Genomic DNA, 17,033 nt, shown 5'->3' with positions numbered 1-17,033 from the left:
TAATTTAAACTTTCCTCATTACGAGCTATATCTTAAACTTTTCTCATTACGAGCTAGATTTTAAACTTTCCTCATTACGAGCTATATCTTAAACTTTTCTCATTACGAGCTAGATTTTAAACTTTCCTCATTACGAGCTAGATTATAAACTTTCCTCATTACGAGCTTTATTTTAAACTTTCCTCATTACAAGCTATATTATAAACTTTCCTCATTACGAGCTATACTTTCCTCATTACGAGCTATATTTTAAACTTTCCTCATTACGAGCTATATTATAAACTTTCCTCATTACGAGCTATATTATAAACTTTCCTCATTACAAGCTATATTATAAACTTTCCTCATTACGAGCTATATTATAAACTTTCCTCATTACAAGCTATATTATAAACTTTCCTCATTACGAGCTTTATTTTAAACTTTCCTCATTACGAGCTTTATTTTAAACTTTCCTCATTACGAGCTAGATTTTTCTGTACTTAAGTGGTCACGTATCGCTGAAACTTGAGCTAGGTACTTTGACACAAGAGTAACATATTAACTAACAATGACTCTGAGTCGGGTTCTTTGCGTTTGTAATGTCGATGCATATCGATTCCACGACGATGTCCGCTTTCAAAAACGCCATGTTATAAAATCATTTTGTTAACGGAAATGGATTACGCCACGGTAGCAAAAGGTGGTGACACTAATACTGGAGACGCTTGAAGGATAATTTCAAGAATGTTTTTTTTTTTTTTTTTTTGTGAACATTTTTAATCAACGGTTTATTTTCATAGGATGATACATGTTTTACACATGCAATAAACATACTTAGTATATCAAAATTATATGTTGATTATCATGTGTGCATCATTAACGCATTTACTCAAAATCTAAAAAGGCGAATATATCGTATGTAGGAGCGTCAACATAGTCTTCAAAAAGACTTCATTTGGTTTAGCAAAGAAGATTTATCGGACCATGATGTCTCAAATCTAGCCGAAGTATACATACCGTAAGTTGTCTTGTTGTTTTCCTGCCGAGAGATGTGATAAAAAGTCTTTCATTAATATCTACACTCCACATATATCCACCGAAGGTATATCCGTCGTTCGTTTTTAAATGCTGGATCGAGTTTGTAGAGAAGCCGTCATTTATGATTCCGACAGCAATGAAATCAGTGAGATGATGATCGCGAACTTCGATTGTAACTCCTTGTCCGTCTAACACAAAAAAGTTCTCACTTTCATTATTGAAAGTCATTTTTACTTTGAATTGAAAACCATTGAAAGATGGCGCTGCATATTCTGTATTAAAGAGTGAAACAGGCATGACATAATACATGTTATGGTATCCCGCCATGTTGTATGGTAAATGAACCACAACGATGAGCTTGTCGGCCACCACGACCTCATTGATGGACGACAAGCTTACGACGTGACTGTCGCCGCTGTGTTCTAAAAGCACTTCATCGCAATTATCATGTGAGTAGATGATGACAGTAGTGTTATCTGTCGCCGAAACAATTACATACTTCTCGTACGAAAAGCTTGGGACTTCATGTGCCATGATTACATACTGTCGACCCATATCCTTCAGTCCCAGAACCCAGTCTGACCGGTAGTCATGCATGTTTTGTGTAACGTTGTAGTCACACCCGGAGAACATACCTATTGGTGCGTTTGCTCTGACAATGGTTCCAGTCAGGTCTTCAATGCTCTCTACCATAGCTGTGGCATATCCAAGGAGTTCCAGGACGAGGGTGTCTCCTCCGTAATAACTACTACCTTCAAACGTAGCAAACAATGTGTTTGGTTTGCTTGAGGGGAATACTACGTCAATGGTTGTAGTATATTTTGCCATGAAATGTAGGACGTTGTAGTTAAGGCATTTCGGCGTTATAGGATAGAAGACTAGACCGAACAGCAAAATATGTTGCGGCCTGATTAGATTACCGACAGATGATGTCTGACTCTGCATCAACAGGTAAATATCGTAATATGACTGGACGGAGATGGCGTGGTTATCATAAATACCAGTAGCGTTCATATTCATATCAGAAGGAAGTTCTATGGACACGAAGCTGTTGGCCGAAATTGACACATCCCATTCGCTTGCAGCTTGCAGACCTGAAGAGTCTTGTTTCAGTCCTTTGATTTTAGCGGCAACAGAGAAGGAATTTGTGTTGAAGATGAAGACCTTGGTGACTACGGTCCGTGAAGTGGAGGCAACAAGGAATAAGTCTGACATAGCATAGGGAACTACAAAATAAAATGCGAACACATTATGTGTAGTTGTTAACTAATATATATCACGAATTGTTATCTGACTCACTATATAAATGGATATTAACCAAATTTGACTGTTTTCCCAAAAGATTAATTATAAAACATGCTACCCATGAACTGTTGCCCGGTCACATGATTTACCGTGAATGCTACCCGTGAACTGTTGCCCTGTAACACAGTTTAAGATAACGATATAAGTCATGGTGAGCGGCAGTAAACAAAAGGAAGAAATTTAAAAAGAAATATATATATCTTATATAGTTTGAACGGAAACCAAGTCTCCATACTTACGTCCTGTGTATAATAACCACGCGGCCATTAGCCATTTACGGCAACATGAGCCCGACATTTTCCCGACTGGAAAGACTTACTCAGTCGCTGACCTTAAACATTATACCCTGTACTGGACATTCATCCCTACGATCAATTATATCTGTATTGGGTATGGTATTGTTCTGGTGTTCTCGTGTAGATACAAGTTCGAAAATATTTATTTAGAAGGGCTTCGGGTGACAATAGCATACCGATTTGTTTACATAGAATGCTCTTTCACTGATTGGTTAGTTGTACAATAAGTATATGTAAATGTACAGTAGGTGTATGCTTGAGGTTGGTTAAGGTTTTACATATATGTATATTTGCATTGGTTTACTAAGTAATGAACAGTTGACAACATTCGCGGGATTTAATTTTACTATATTCGCAGTCATTAAATGTAAGGCAAAAATAAAAACATTTATGTTTACAAACACAGGTTCAGAAGGGGTTTACTGCAGAATCTGTTAATGATTCATAGTCCGGTATGGCCTCGTCGTTACACTACTAGCATGCATACCATACACGTCTCTAAATTATCAATGAAATCGGGGCAAACTACATTATTTTATTTGCTTGTTGTTTTTATGTCTTTTATCTTGGTTATAACGATACAGATGTACTTTTACTGGTAACGGTAAGTACACCAATAATTCCCGGGTCACTTCATGGGTGCCAACGTAACAAACCGCATGATAGAATTGATTAAATCATTGCCTTCGCTAGGGATCAAACCTAGGACTTCTGGCTTGCTTGATTTACGCTCAAATCGATCGAGCTAAGGATAAGTTTTCTCTGCTTTGCCGATCTGTATCTTCTAGTATTTACTGGGGTTACATATATATATCATACTATTTCTTCTTCTTCTCTTGTATATGATTATTTTTTAGTCACAAACATATTTATCCGACACTTGGCTCGAAACTGGATTCAGTGCAGAAAGTATACCATACATTAATTACAGTCCAACCCACTTAATACGAACTCTGATGATACAAAAAATCGCGTCATTTTGATTCACTCTGTTGTTGGGATGTACACAGACAACACGTACGCTAAATAAAGTATGGCGACTCCGACCAAAAAACGGAAACAAAACTTTTCTTTAGATGTGAAATTTGACATCATTACTGCAGTAGACCGCAACGACAAATCAAAAGGTCAAACTGCAAATGAGTTCGATCTAAAAACTATTTTATTAGCTTTCTCCCTCAAAAAAAATGGTATAATAATATGTAAATTTATGTATAATATATAATAAATAAATTGTTTATTCTTCTTTATTTTATACATTATTAAGGAAAGGGTGATCACATAAGTTGTAATAACTTGTACACAATCCGTTTGTAAACTTTATTGCAATAAAATATGTTTAAACTAAAATATTTGCCCCAATGCAAAATATCGTACATACAGGTAAGTTGACGCACTAAAATTTTAACACAAAACCAAATTAAAAATTATAAAGACTCTTTTTTATCCTCGTCAGTACATTTATGGAATCTATTACCTTTAGATATTCGCGAAAATCCCTCGGCCAATATAATTAAAGGTTTTTTTTACAAAAAGACAAAGTAATCATTCCTAAATATTTTAACATTGGAAGTAGACATCTTCAAATTTTACATACACGTTTAAGACTAAAATATAATAATCTAAATCAACATTTGTACATTAGAAACCTGGAAAATAGTCCATTATGTACCTGTAGATCAGTTGAAAGTACTCATCATTATCTACTCTCATGTGAACAATACACCACGATCAGACAAAATACTTTATTACAGTTAGATATTATTCTTACTGAAAAAACACTTTTATGGGGTAATGATGTTGATACAAAGCAGAAAAATGAGGAAATATTTTTAGCAGTACAAAAATGTATTCATCTGAGTAAACGCTTTAGTTAATATTTATGTTTTGTATGGTATCATATACATATTTGTACTTCGTACTGTATGGTAAATTTATATATCCACGGTCATACAATATAATGGTGTCATGAATCATCTATTCAACACATGTACTTCTACAAAATTATGTAAAATGTTACATTTGTACTTCGTACTTAAAGGTAACTCATTTATCTATAGTCTAACAATACAATGGCGTCATAAATAATGTCTGTCAATTATATTCACCACATGTATATTTATATAACTATGTAAAATGTTATTTTGTTCTTAGCTATCAAAATTAAGGTGTCCTAGTTTCGAAGATGTATTTGCTTTTCTGTGTGATTGGGAAAGGAATTAGTATAAGCTTTAAGCTTGTTTTCCCATCCCATTTGCAATTTTCTGTATATGTAATGTTATTGTGTCTTGTTGAATAAAATAATATTTAAACTAAATTAAAAATAAAAATAAATAAACAAAATATAAAAAATCATGAACTTACGCAAAAACATTAAAACAATGATATTTTAGCGGAATTGTCCCAGCGTGTTATACGCTAAAAGAAGATTAACGATAAAATATATACGCTTATAGTACTTCGATGGAGGTACAGAAAGTATCAACTATTGCGAAATATACTGTACAATTATTCTGAATTCCCAAGATGATTTGTTCGAGCAAATTCCCCTCTAAGGGTCTATTACCCCAGATCAATATTAACCACTTCAGTATATCAATATGTGTACATATCACAAATAATGCTTGTTTTCGGAATAAAAAGCTCTCGTTGGTCATTTCCATTGTAACTGGTCAAGTGGTGTCTATTGTTTGTTTGACCAGTCGACCCTACCTATTATAGATCTGAAGGCTAATGTTGACAATGGTTGTATCTGTTAATTGTACGAAGGTCATCGTTTAGAACAACACATCGATCAAAGCAAAATGGTGCCCATTCCATTAGGAATGGTGAATGGGACGGCAAAATGAATAACACTCAGAAGTATTAATTAAGTAATATGTACAGGTAATGAGAAATATAGAATACAATAGGGAGAGATTCATTAAATCTTTAATTGATTGCAGTCGAGTTTTCAAAATTAATCATCATTTTAGCTAAATTTCATTCCAATAATAATGGTTCGCGGAATAGATATATCAGTTTTGTGTTATATTTATTTATATCTTGTATAACAATGGTTCGCTGATCAACAGAAATATAACACACAGTACATTTTACGATACATTAACACTGGAACCTCAATAACGTTCGGCAGTTTGATTCATATAGTATCAGTTTAAAACTCAGATCACGTACATTGTCAGCAACAATATGCATCCAACAGCCGACAGAGGAGAAGCAAAGGCTGTTGCGCTGTTTGTTCTGTCCCCCTCGTCTTCGATGGCAGCGAACATACGCGCAGGCGCACCGGAAGCTCCCTTGAACTTGATCATGGGGAGATATATGTACGATCCACTGTTTGGAAGTTTGTCCATGTTTGCCACATTTTCAATTATAAGGATATTTTTCGTAAACAATAGTCGATGTACGGGGAAGGTTTCGCTTTGTCCGTAGTCTCCCGAGGGCGTGTCTACGCCTACAGCATGGATGTTACGATTGTTGACAAGCCACTGTGCAGCATTTTCGTGGATTCCTGGAAAGTGCAGAGAAGAAAAGTCATCTTGATACGTTGTCGAGTTGTAAACGTGTACAAAATCGGGATACCTTGCGCCCCAGCCGGAGTTCATGAGTACGATGGCTCCCTTGGGAATCTGACCGTTCTCAGCCTCCCAAGCCATTAGGTCTTTGTCAGTGACCTGATAGTCTATGTTTTGAACGACCCTGTCCTTGACATTGATCACCACCCCTGGCCCCATAAGCCGTTCTATCTTGATTTCATGAGCCTGCAGTCCTCCTTTGCGAAAGTGGTTTGGAGAGTCTACATGTGTACCAGTGTGCACTGCAAATTCCACGTTCCCGAACTGCAGCCTGTAAATATAAAGCAAAGCTGTAATTTAGCCTTTTATTTGATTCCATTGATGTCCTTATAATAAATGATAACACAAAACATCACAATAAAGCCTAAACTGTTCAATCCACGGCCCTAAGAGAAACAGCACATGCATATAGATACATTGTGGTAGATAAGTGAATTGAACAATATTTGGTGTTCCGGAATGGTGAGCGTCTCTATCTTCTTCTATGCTATAAGATCTGGAAGTCAGCAAAGTGGTGATCAAATCAAAATTTCACATCGGCATCATTAATATCTTACAGTTATAATTTCTGTAAACATGTACATGGATACGCTTTGTTTAAAACCTGGCCACAAATGTAATAGAATCTCAGACCCCTTGTTTCAACTGGAATTTGGACCGCAATGCATGGGGATTCTAAATTTAAAATTGGGACATGACGTTGATTCAATAATGAAAATACATAAATGTTAGTGCTCCATTCCAATCGTGATTTCATCTATTAGGCAGGCATATTGAGCACCCCTGGCGGTGAAATGCTGGCTTCACATGTATTAGTACACTTCAAGGGTAAATGAGAAGAGATCGATATTTACATACACGAAAATAAAAACTGATTGCCTTTGTTTAAATACAGTTATCTTTGTTCTTTTCAACCGTCCTCTTTGTACATACATACATACATACATACATACATTCATACATACATACATACATACATACATACATACATACATATTTTCATACGGCTTTTTGCTGTATCTGTTTAGATTCGGACTGTTGTATGATTGGACGCATGGCAGGACACAAAACAAAGAGTTTGATTCAGTTTGTAATGATTTCTTATATTATTTGTTTCAAATAGTTTCAAATCACAATATCAACCGTTTCACAAATTATAACAGGATAATTAGTCCACATGTATTGGTATTCCAATAGATACAATGTATATAGCTGGCGATCCAACTGTGTAAATTAAGCAAGTCCAATATAAGTTCTGATCACACTTGCTAATCCGTAGTGTACGTGTTGTCCATTTGCTCGTTGGGAATCCAACTGCCGCCCGGGTCTCCGGTGTAAACATATAAAATGGAACTGACCATTGTCTTAATTGACACGTATACGAGTATATAATTAAGATGACTGACACGAAGAGGCGTTATCACAGGTAAATAAAACTGGACATGCAAGTGAACTTTTACTGAGATAACAATAGATGCTGTAATCGCCTCGGGAAGGTATTTAGATAACAAAACCAATATCAGTGGAGAGTTCGAGTGTCATTCCTAATTGTTAGTCATCACAAAGAATTAAACATAAGCTTGGGGACAAGATTAATTATGTTCCATACAATGCATTGAAACAGATATAGGTACAGGTAAACACAGATTGAATAGAATAAAGGAACAAAGATAAAATATCGGAAAGTTCTCTATGATACATACATGAATGAATGAGTAAATGAATGAATGTATGAATGAATCAATTAATGCATGAATGAATGAATGAATGAATGAATGAATGAAACAGGGCACTTAATTTCAGATATTAAGTGACAGAAAGGCAATATTTACGGTAAGCAGTACTGTGTGTGATCATGTTAATGTATCCTGTGTATGTATCCTGTGTATGTATCCTGTGTATATATCCTGTGTATGTATCCTGTGTATATATCCTGTGTATATATCCTGTGTATGTATCCTGTGTATATATCCTGTGTATATATCCTGTGTATGTATCCTGTGTATATATCCTGTGTATATATCCTGTGTATGAATCCTGTGTATATATCCTGCATATGTATCCTGTGTATATATCCTGTGTATGTATCCTGTGTATATATCCTGTGTATATATCCTGTGTATGTATCCTGTGTATATATCCTGTGTATGTATCCTGTGTATGTATCCTGTGTATATATCCTGTGTATGTATCCTGTGTATGTATCCTGTGTATATATCCTGTGTATGTATCCTGTGTATATATCCTGTGTATATATCCTGTATATGCATCCTGTGTTTATATCCTGTGTATGTATCCTGTGTATATATCCTATGTATGTATCCTGTGTATATATCCTGTGTATGTATCCTGTGTATATATCCTGTATATATCCTGTGTATATATCCTGTGTATGTATCCTGTGTATATATCCTGTGTATATATCCTGTATATGCATCCTGTGTATATATCCTGTGTATGTATCCTGTGTATGTATCCTGTGTATGTATCCTGTGTATATATCCTGTGTAAATCACACTGTGATGCGGTACCAACGCTATGATCCTGACAGACAAATTCTGTCTGGAAAATACGACTAAACTACATGTCCCGTTTCCTTGAACTCACAGCTATAACTGTTGTTTGTTTACCTGGTATATAAGCAGTAATTAACACTGACGTATCATTCATGTACGTTACTACAATACACAAGGTTTTCGTACTGAACAAGTGGAGATGTCCCGTTTCTCCAAATAATGATTTCAGTTGAGAATATAAACGCCCTGAACACGAATGCTTATCAGCAATAATATAACATATTTAATTATTTCAATCTTTATATTGTTTGCTATCATATTTCCGGAAAATTACGAAATAGCTGTACCATATCAGAAAAAAATAACATCATCATTAAGGGATAGTGCTACACTTTATATAAGATACTATTAAAGATTAGAGTAAAAGAAGTAATATTGGTGATATTGGCCTTCGTAGTCATCATTCAAATAACGGCTTGAAGATTATCTTTAGCTCAAGGAACACACTTTATACAATTTACCTAGCACACATAAACTGTTTATTCAAACCAGGAGATGTAGCATGTGCTGATCGAAGACCTTGGACGATAGAGCTAAGCTTAGGCGACATTTAATAGGTTTCGAATGGCGCTTCTGTGAAAAAAATATCTAAAACGAAATTGTCTTAAAGCCACATACTCACGAAGAAACATGTAGCAATGTTTATATTTTGAGGTTTTTATAGTTTTCGGACTTGATACATACTATACATACATATAGACTATCGTGATTCAGAAACTGAAAGAAAATATGTGTGTATGAAAGTAAACGGGTAATTCCCAAAAGTAATAGCTGTGGCTGCCGGACCAAGTTTCTCTAAAAAATAGTGCCACAATGCAACGGTGTGTTTTACAGTCTATACAAAATGGCGGAATGCCGAAAGCGTGGACCTGGGAAAACGCAGACAGATTCTGCAAAAAAAGGCGCAAAAGTAAGTGGAATCGGCAAAACCCGAGTATTTCCTTTGGAAAGGAAATGATTCGTTGGGATTTAGCGAGAAAAGAAAAGGGAATAGACGGAAATCTGTTGGATTGCTGGTTGGCTTTTAAACATTGTCAACTTCACCGATCTAAAATGTTGCTACATTTTAAAATAAATCATTTAAATGTTAACAATATATTTCTTTGTTTAGTTTGTTCAGTTATTAAGTGAACATTCTGCTAATATGTTTAAATGAAAGCATTATTAGGCAAAGTTCACGTGTGCTCGATTTGTAAACAACGGTCATGTGTGTAGTTTATGTGCAGCGCACGTTGCTATAGCCTCTTTCTCGGCTCTGTGACAAATCTCGCGATAAATATAAATGCGGTAAGATATTTTTATACACTGATGTCTCAAGGACTCCCCCGGTCAAGTGTCCAGGCAAATGGTCAGTTTAATGCTAGGAGAGTGTGAATGAGCATCTTGGATTGCCATTGACACATGTGTGCAACTAGAATTTAAGGTTGTTTGGGAATATGTGGCTTTAAAGTCTGGCTACAGGAAGATATCATATGAGACGTACTCGTGTGATTTACTATTTAATAAATAAATAATGGAGTTAACAGAAAAGATGTACATTTCTGAAATATCACAAGTTTATTGTCGGTATATTGTATGTATATATATATTATATAATTCGATTCTTTTTGATAGCGTCGAAATTATTCTTTCGGAAAAGGGATCCGGAGGAGTAAAGATTGAAACAATTTGTTTTGTTTTGTCTTGTTTAACGTCATATTAACAGCCAGGGTTATTTAAGGACGTGCCAGGTTTAGAGGTGGAAGAAAGCCGGAGTACCCGGAGAAAAACCCCCTGCCTACGGTCAGTACCTGGTAACTGCTCCACATAGGTTTCGAACTCGCAACCCAGAGGTGGAGGGCTAGTGTTAAAATTTCGGGATATCTTAACCACTCGGCCACCGCGAAACAAGTTAGTATACATTTTGAAAAAAAAATGTATATACATATTTATTTGGTAGAAATTTGGTTTATTTCAAACGTTAAAGACGTAAGTGTAGTGTTTGTAGCATTATATATACCATAACATGCGGTAATTAGTACGACAAGTCAGGATCCAGGCTGTGCCCGTTTCTATCTAGCAGCATTGGTATGACTTTATGTTTATGTACTGCGCATGCTTGGTGTGTGTTGTTCCCTGCTGCCCGCCATGTTTGGAATAAACCGTAAACTATGTGCTCATTGTTTGTTCCCGATTATCAGCATTAAGAAGCCTTGCCTCGGACATTTCAGTTCGTATCTTGATAAATTGATGCAAAGGCAATAAATGTCACATATGCTAAAAGAACCGCCATAAGAAATAGCTCATACACGCAAACACGCAATGCTTTGTATAAGTATTTTTCTAAACACATGTTTACGTCGCTTTTGTTTTGTGTTTAATTTTTTTTCTTTAGTTAATTCATGAGTACTTGCTTAAATAAAACATATTCTCTTTTTTTGTTATCCACCTAAGTCGTTTGAAATTGATCGACCGTTAACAGTAACAATTTAAAAACAAATGTCAATGGTGATTTACAGTACGTACCAAGGGGCGAGTCCATACGGTCCTTTATGCTGTACCGAGAGGTTGAATCTGGGATTAAATGGATACGTCATACTGTTAAATTCCAAATCATATGAGAGATCAACAATTCTCCTACTGTCAACCGGCACAATTGAAACCATCGCCGAACAAACCAATATTAAACCGACCATTTCTGCGTCGTCCCAGGTTTCCTATTTCGATCAGTTTGGTTTGAAAAGAAAGTTCTCATCACCCAAATTTCCGCAGGAGACCACACTGGTGTAGTTGTTGGCAAAAGAGCAAAGGTTTAGCATACGATACATAAATAACGTGAGTTTTCGTACAGAAATGTCACGCGCAAGGTGAATAATCTACGGTAATGGTGGTGTTCTACGAGTAAAGACGTGGGGAATGTACACAATATACCCACAGCAACACTGTCCCTCTTCTAATGTTTATACTGAAATATATATCAAATCCATATACAATTGTATAAACAAAAGTCATAGCCATGTATATAATGTATCATAATTTTGGCGAATTGAATGCCTATAATAAATTGGCATTGCTAAAGTCTCAATTGAGGAGCCGTTATTTTTATTTTTATTACTATAAGTTTTTTTTTATATATGTATTTGGTTTTTTTTCGGGGGTGGGGCACTTCATTCATACCAATAACAGGTCAAACTATGTTTTCGGTCTTCTTCAAAAACCAATGCATTTGTTGTTGCAAAAATGAAATTGATAAGCCACAGGAAGAAGTCCGTAGGTTAACGATATAATCACGCGTGACAGGAAAATGTTCAGAAGAGACTCATAAGGTATCAATTCTCACACGCCCCCTCTTTATATATGAAGAATTTTGTAAATCATTGAAGTTAATTGGAACTAGTGATATCTCTCCTAACGTAGACAATACATCTTACTCTTTCCCTATTAATTGTTCTCCTCATTATCATGTATTTCGGAGTCTCAACGCGAATCTGCCGAGAAAATCAACACCAACCGGTTTCTATATGCTGTTTATATTTATTTAACTTCTACAGAATGACCTTTCTATTGAACACAGTTTTCTCTGGGTCAAAGTGACTACATCTAAATAACAGCTGTCAAGTTTGGCACAGTAACAATTAAAATGTACACCAATCACGTACACGTGCAAGCGCGCGAGAAGCTCACGTGTATCGGACACTCAAGTGTGCTAGCTCATTGGACACATGTTTTTACAATTTACTCCGCACATATAAACTTTGTATACATCATAAAATGAAGACCTTAAAAGTGGGATTTTTTTTTCTTACGCAATATGAGATATTATTGCAATGGAGCTTCTAACAAAACAATCTACAGCACGGCAAAAGGAATTCCCTATTTTTCTTTGGTTAGTGAGTTCAATTGATTTTCCAAAAGGGCCAGGTCAAACTCCGCAATCTGTCACCCTAAGTCTCTATCATGGATCTTGAAAACGGCCTCGTCGCTATCCCTGTTCACTACTGCTCGATTACTGAACCTCACGGTAAACGCTCCACCCGGAAACATCAAAGTAGTTTTCCCGTACACCTGTACGACGCAGCCCCGATATCTGTAGTAATATTAAAAAATCAAGCTACATGTATTTCTGACCTACATGTATTCAAATGACGGAACAAATACATGAAATTAATACTGAGTAGAAATCATGTACAATGTATCTAAAGAAAGGAAATATGTTATTGCTGAAAATGAAAAAAATAAATGAAAATACAATTTCTGCCATGACGAGTGACGCGAGTCAAATGCGTATATAATTAAGTCACATAGAAATAATCACAACGAACCCCAAGACAATAAATTGCGGAAACTCTAGCATAAATTATAGTTAACGGCCTACTGAGAACGAAGTAGGAATCAAAGTACTGGAAGTACTGCATAATACCTACTGAGCCCAAATCGTTGATTCGATTAATACAATCAAACAAGCAGTAAGAAACGACCCTTCCGATGAAGATCGCCATTCAACCAAGGTCACGAGAGTTTTGCCCCCGCCAGAGCTCCTTATGTTGAGGATAACCGGCGCTTAAGAGGACGACGTTTTCACCTTGATTATTGCATTCGCAGCAAATGATATTCATGGGATAATGACATTCTGGAAAGGTAAAGGAGCGACGTACACAGCATGATTCAATGTCCGCGATCAAGACTGGGCAAAAGATCCACGTTATTGATATGAAAATGTGCTCGTTCGTAAGTTCGAACACCATTATCGCTTTGATGGTCATCCCGATCCAGCAATCATTCTTCAAGGCAAAAACAAAAAAACTAAAAAAAAAATACCGATTTCGGATACATAAACTGTGTGTAATTGTTTTCATGCTTACCTTTAACATACTGAATATAATGTATGGTACACTGACGTAAGCTGTTTTTTTTGGTTTTTTTTTACATCACACAGATATCGCCGTTATGTCCGAGCACTGGCTTCTTCCGGAAAATAATTCCGGAATAGTATTGATCGGAACCTTATAGCAGACGGTGTTTGTAATAAATGTACACCGATTGAGCCGGCAAAATAAAACATGTAACCATGGTTTCGGTAGAATTACCATTCTGTGGAGAAATGTTATTAAGCTCTCGAATATGCCTAATGAATGGAATGATAGACTTACATGTTGCTTAATTCAACTTCGTTATAGTGATATCGAACAAGCCTTTAAATTCCTACTATGGTGCAATTTAACATAATTAACCTTATAATCTTTTAGTATTATCATGACACACCATGGGCCTTACTGTTGACATGTAATTTGTTAAGTGGTTATTAAGAAAATATGCGAGAAATGCATATTCCATGGGGACACAATTAACTCCTTTGCATCACATATATTGCACAAAATAGCCATGCCGTTTAGCTCACTTGTGTCTATATCACACAATACGAGCACTGATTTGGCCAGGTTTGACTTCATAATATGTAGAAATAATGATTTTATTTTGACCTACAACTGGCGGTTGTGAATAACATCAAATACATATCGCATATAAGACGGTATTTCAAACTTAAAAGAAGTGTTTTGTAAAAATAAAAAGCATATTTCTAAAACAGGCCTCAAACTCTCCAGCTTAATAATTTGTCTTAAAACATCCGTTCTAACTACTCACTATGATCAGATGTTTAAAAAGTGTGAAATAGTAACCTTTTTACTGATTGAAATGCCTACGTTTATGCCATCTTTGTGTATTTTTTTTTCAGCTTCAATTTGGATTTCAAGGTCAAAACCAAATAACTGTTTTTTACTTGCATAAAATAAAATCCTGTCAAACAAATACTCATATCGTGTGTTTTAGACACTTGTGAGCATAGCAGGTTGGTTATTTTTTTAGGTTTGATTATTTTTGTGACTTAGAATTATTCCATGCTACATCTTACTACAAAGTTGCGCTATAGCAGACGCTAAAAACAATTACATCAAATTATTGGTGGTAATTTTAAGAAACTACATGTCCAAACAAACAATTTTGTATATAAATTACATTTTTTTTGCATATTTGTTGATATTCATTCGTGTTTAAAATTCAGCACTATTCGCCTATTTAGACGAATTTGATTCGAGCACTAACGCCTCACTACGGGCATACACAGATCCTTTAAGGTGTATATCTGTTATATATGACCGCTTCTACGATTACGGGCATGTGATTCTCCTCACTTTAATGCTCAAGAAGCAAATCAATCGGACATAAAAATCACGTGAGCTAACGATAGAAGAATTCTTCTATATAACTGAACGAGATTTGATTTCTGTGAACTCTCAAGCATGAACCGAAAGTAGTGGGACGCCAACGTTTATCTCCAACGACGGACACAAATCTCTTATCGATCATATATTGATTAAAAATCATTAAGGTGACAGTGTACGCGATTGTATATTTGCTTTATAAGTACCAATTGTATCCATACCGTCAATGGTTCAGTAGGCGCAGATTGGACACGATTGGTGATGCATTTACCCCCCCCCCCCCCCCCCCAAAAAAAAAAATAAAAATAAAAAAATAAAATAAAATAAAAAAAAAACAAAAACAAAAACACACGCATGGAATAGTGACCTTGACCTTGACTCTTGGTATCCGTTGGTTCTGATGAAGAAACTTAAGACACACCTTGTTGTGGACTAATTGACAAAAAAAGGACACTAGCTGACAGGGAAGGTCGATGCCAAGATCAAAATTCCTCTGTAAGAAAAGCAAAATTAAAAACTGCTGAAGGAGATGTAAGAAAAAAATCTTAATCTAGAAAAAAACGTTTCGATCAGTGTTATTCTGTTTTGTTTTGCAATGCAAAAGTTATTTCTCTCGAAAAAGTCAACATGTACCTAAGGTAAATCTAACAGGAAAATACAAAAAGCGATCCCCAAAAGTTAGTGTGCACGAAGTCTCACGCATTTTCAAACGTGCAAAATGCACGGAATTCTATATGTTATTGCTTTTCTTGGAAAGTTGCCACAACATAATTGTTTCAATGATTTTTATGGACAAACCCCCTTTTCTTGTCATCACTGGTTCCATAGTAGGTCAGTAACATACTACAAAACTAATAGTACAGTACATACATACAGGTGTGTGATCGCAGAACGTTTCAAAAACATCGTGCGCACAAATGTGCGATGTGCGATACAAACCGCTCAACTGTGCGATGTAAACCGCACAGCTAACGATTTAAGCATTTGCAGAGCTTTGCAGACAAACATGTTCATAATACGCTAGCGCGCATTATGCAGTTTGTCTGCAAAGCTCTGTCATTTACATCGAACAGAGATGCCATATCAAGACAGTTTAATGATTATATTTACGTTTGATGAATTGTTTTTATTTAAAAAATATGTTGGTTTCGACTTATAATTTAAATTCCCCGCCTTATCGTTAATCGCGAAATCACCGTTTCAAAACTGGAACAGCCTTTCTTCTCACGTGCAGATTGCCACACAAAATAGTGCATACAAAAACGACAAAAATAATGATATTGGTTTTCACAATGTTTTATTTATTATCATATTTTCTTTATTTGATGTGTTTTTGTCGATATTATACCATTTAGTTTAGTTGTTTCAAATTTCTTGTGTTTGGTCACTCAGGAGTTCAGAGTTCGATTCGCATTGGCCGCCATCTGTGTTTACATTGTACATGTATTCTTACGCACTGGAATCATGGCATGCTTTGGGTGTCAGTTATACTCTCATAGACAACACTTTGTTTTGGTTAGTTTATTTAGTGGCATTGCCAGGCAAATGTAAATATAGGGTTGTAGATATTACGAAATAACTAGTTATACGAAAAGATATACGAGAAAATAAAAATTTTGATATAAGATGGTCGCTTTTATGTATACGTGCTGCATAACAATTGTTTTCATTCATGGAACATGTAAGACCTGTTCATTTTTACCATTTAAATACCGTCATTTTGTCTCGCAAGTAATCGTGATGTTTTCGACGGCCTGGTGATACATCTTAATAGGACTGAGACCACAATTAAGTACTTCCAGGTTCAGGCCCCACGAATGAAGTCCCCTCAAAAATGTATGTATTTCAGGAAAACAAATCAAATGCCTCTTTGAACTTGATTTCTGTTGATGAATTTGATGTGGATTTATAGTAGAGATGTCAATCTAGGTTTTGTGATGTAAAATAATAATATTGATCATTTATTATGTGCTCCAGGACCCTGTGTGATGAGTCCTGATTTGACCTCTACCCCTGACCCGGATGTATATAATCCACGTTGGTGACACATTTTGACAG

General features: G+C 35.7%; 2 protein-coding genes across 2 annotated transcripts; both read right to left on the bottom strand.

The window, feature by feature from the left end:
- Nucleotides 1-459: 459 nt before the first annotated feature.
- Nucleotides 460-2,674, bottom strand: LOC117344784. The gene is made up of 3 exons (XM_033907609.1): nt 2,565-2,674; nt 1,000-2,246; nt 460-519 (listed from the first exon to the last, which is right to left on the bottom strand). The coding sequence occupies exons 1-3, from the start codon at nt 2,620-2,622 to the stop codon at nt 460-462; spliced, it is 1,365 nt and encodes a 454-aa protein (XP_033763500.1). The 5' UTR covers nt 2,623-2,674.
- A 2,933-nt stretch (nt 2,675-5,607) lies between these two features.
- On the bottom strand, nt 5,608-11,542 carry LOC117345105 (isatin hydrolase-like). The gene is made up of 2 exons (XM_033908058.1): nt 11,281-11,542; nt 5,608-6,470 (listed from the first exon to the last, which is right to left on the bottom strand). Exons 1-2 carry the CDS (start codon nt 11,448-11,450, stop codon nt 5,786-5,788), a joined length of 855 nt encoding a protein of 284 aa, XP_033763949.1. The 5' UTR covers nt 11,451-11,542; the 3' UTR covers nt 5,608-5,785.
- Between the last annotated feature and the right edge of the window lie 5,491 nt (nt 11,543-17,033).

Source organism: Pecten maximus, chromosome 16, assembly GCF_902652985.1.
Source record: "Pecten maximus chromosome 16, xPecMax1.1, whole genome shotgun sequence".
Taxonomy (NCBI): domain Eukaryota; kingdom Metazoa; phylum Mollusca; class Bivalvia; order Pectinida; family Pectinidae; genus Pecten; species Pecten maximus.
The sequence above is the reverse complement of the archived record's forward strand: the minus strand, read 5'-3'. Positions and strand labels throughout refer to the sequence as shown.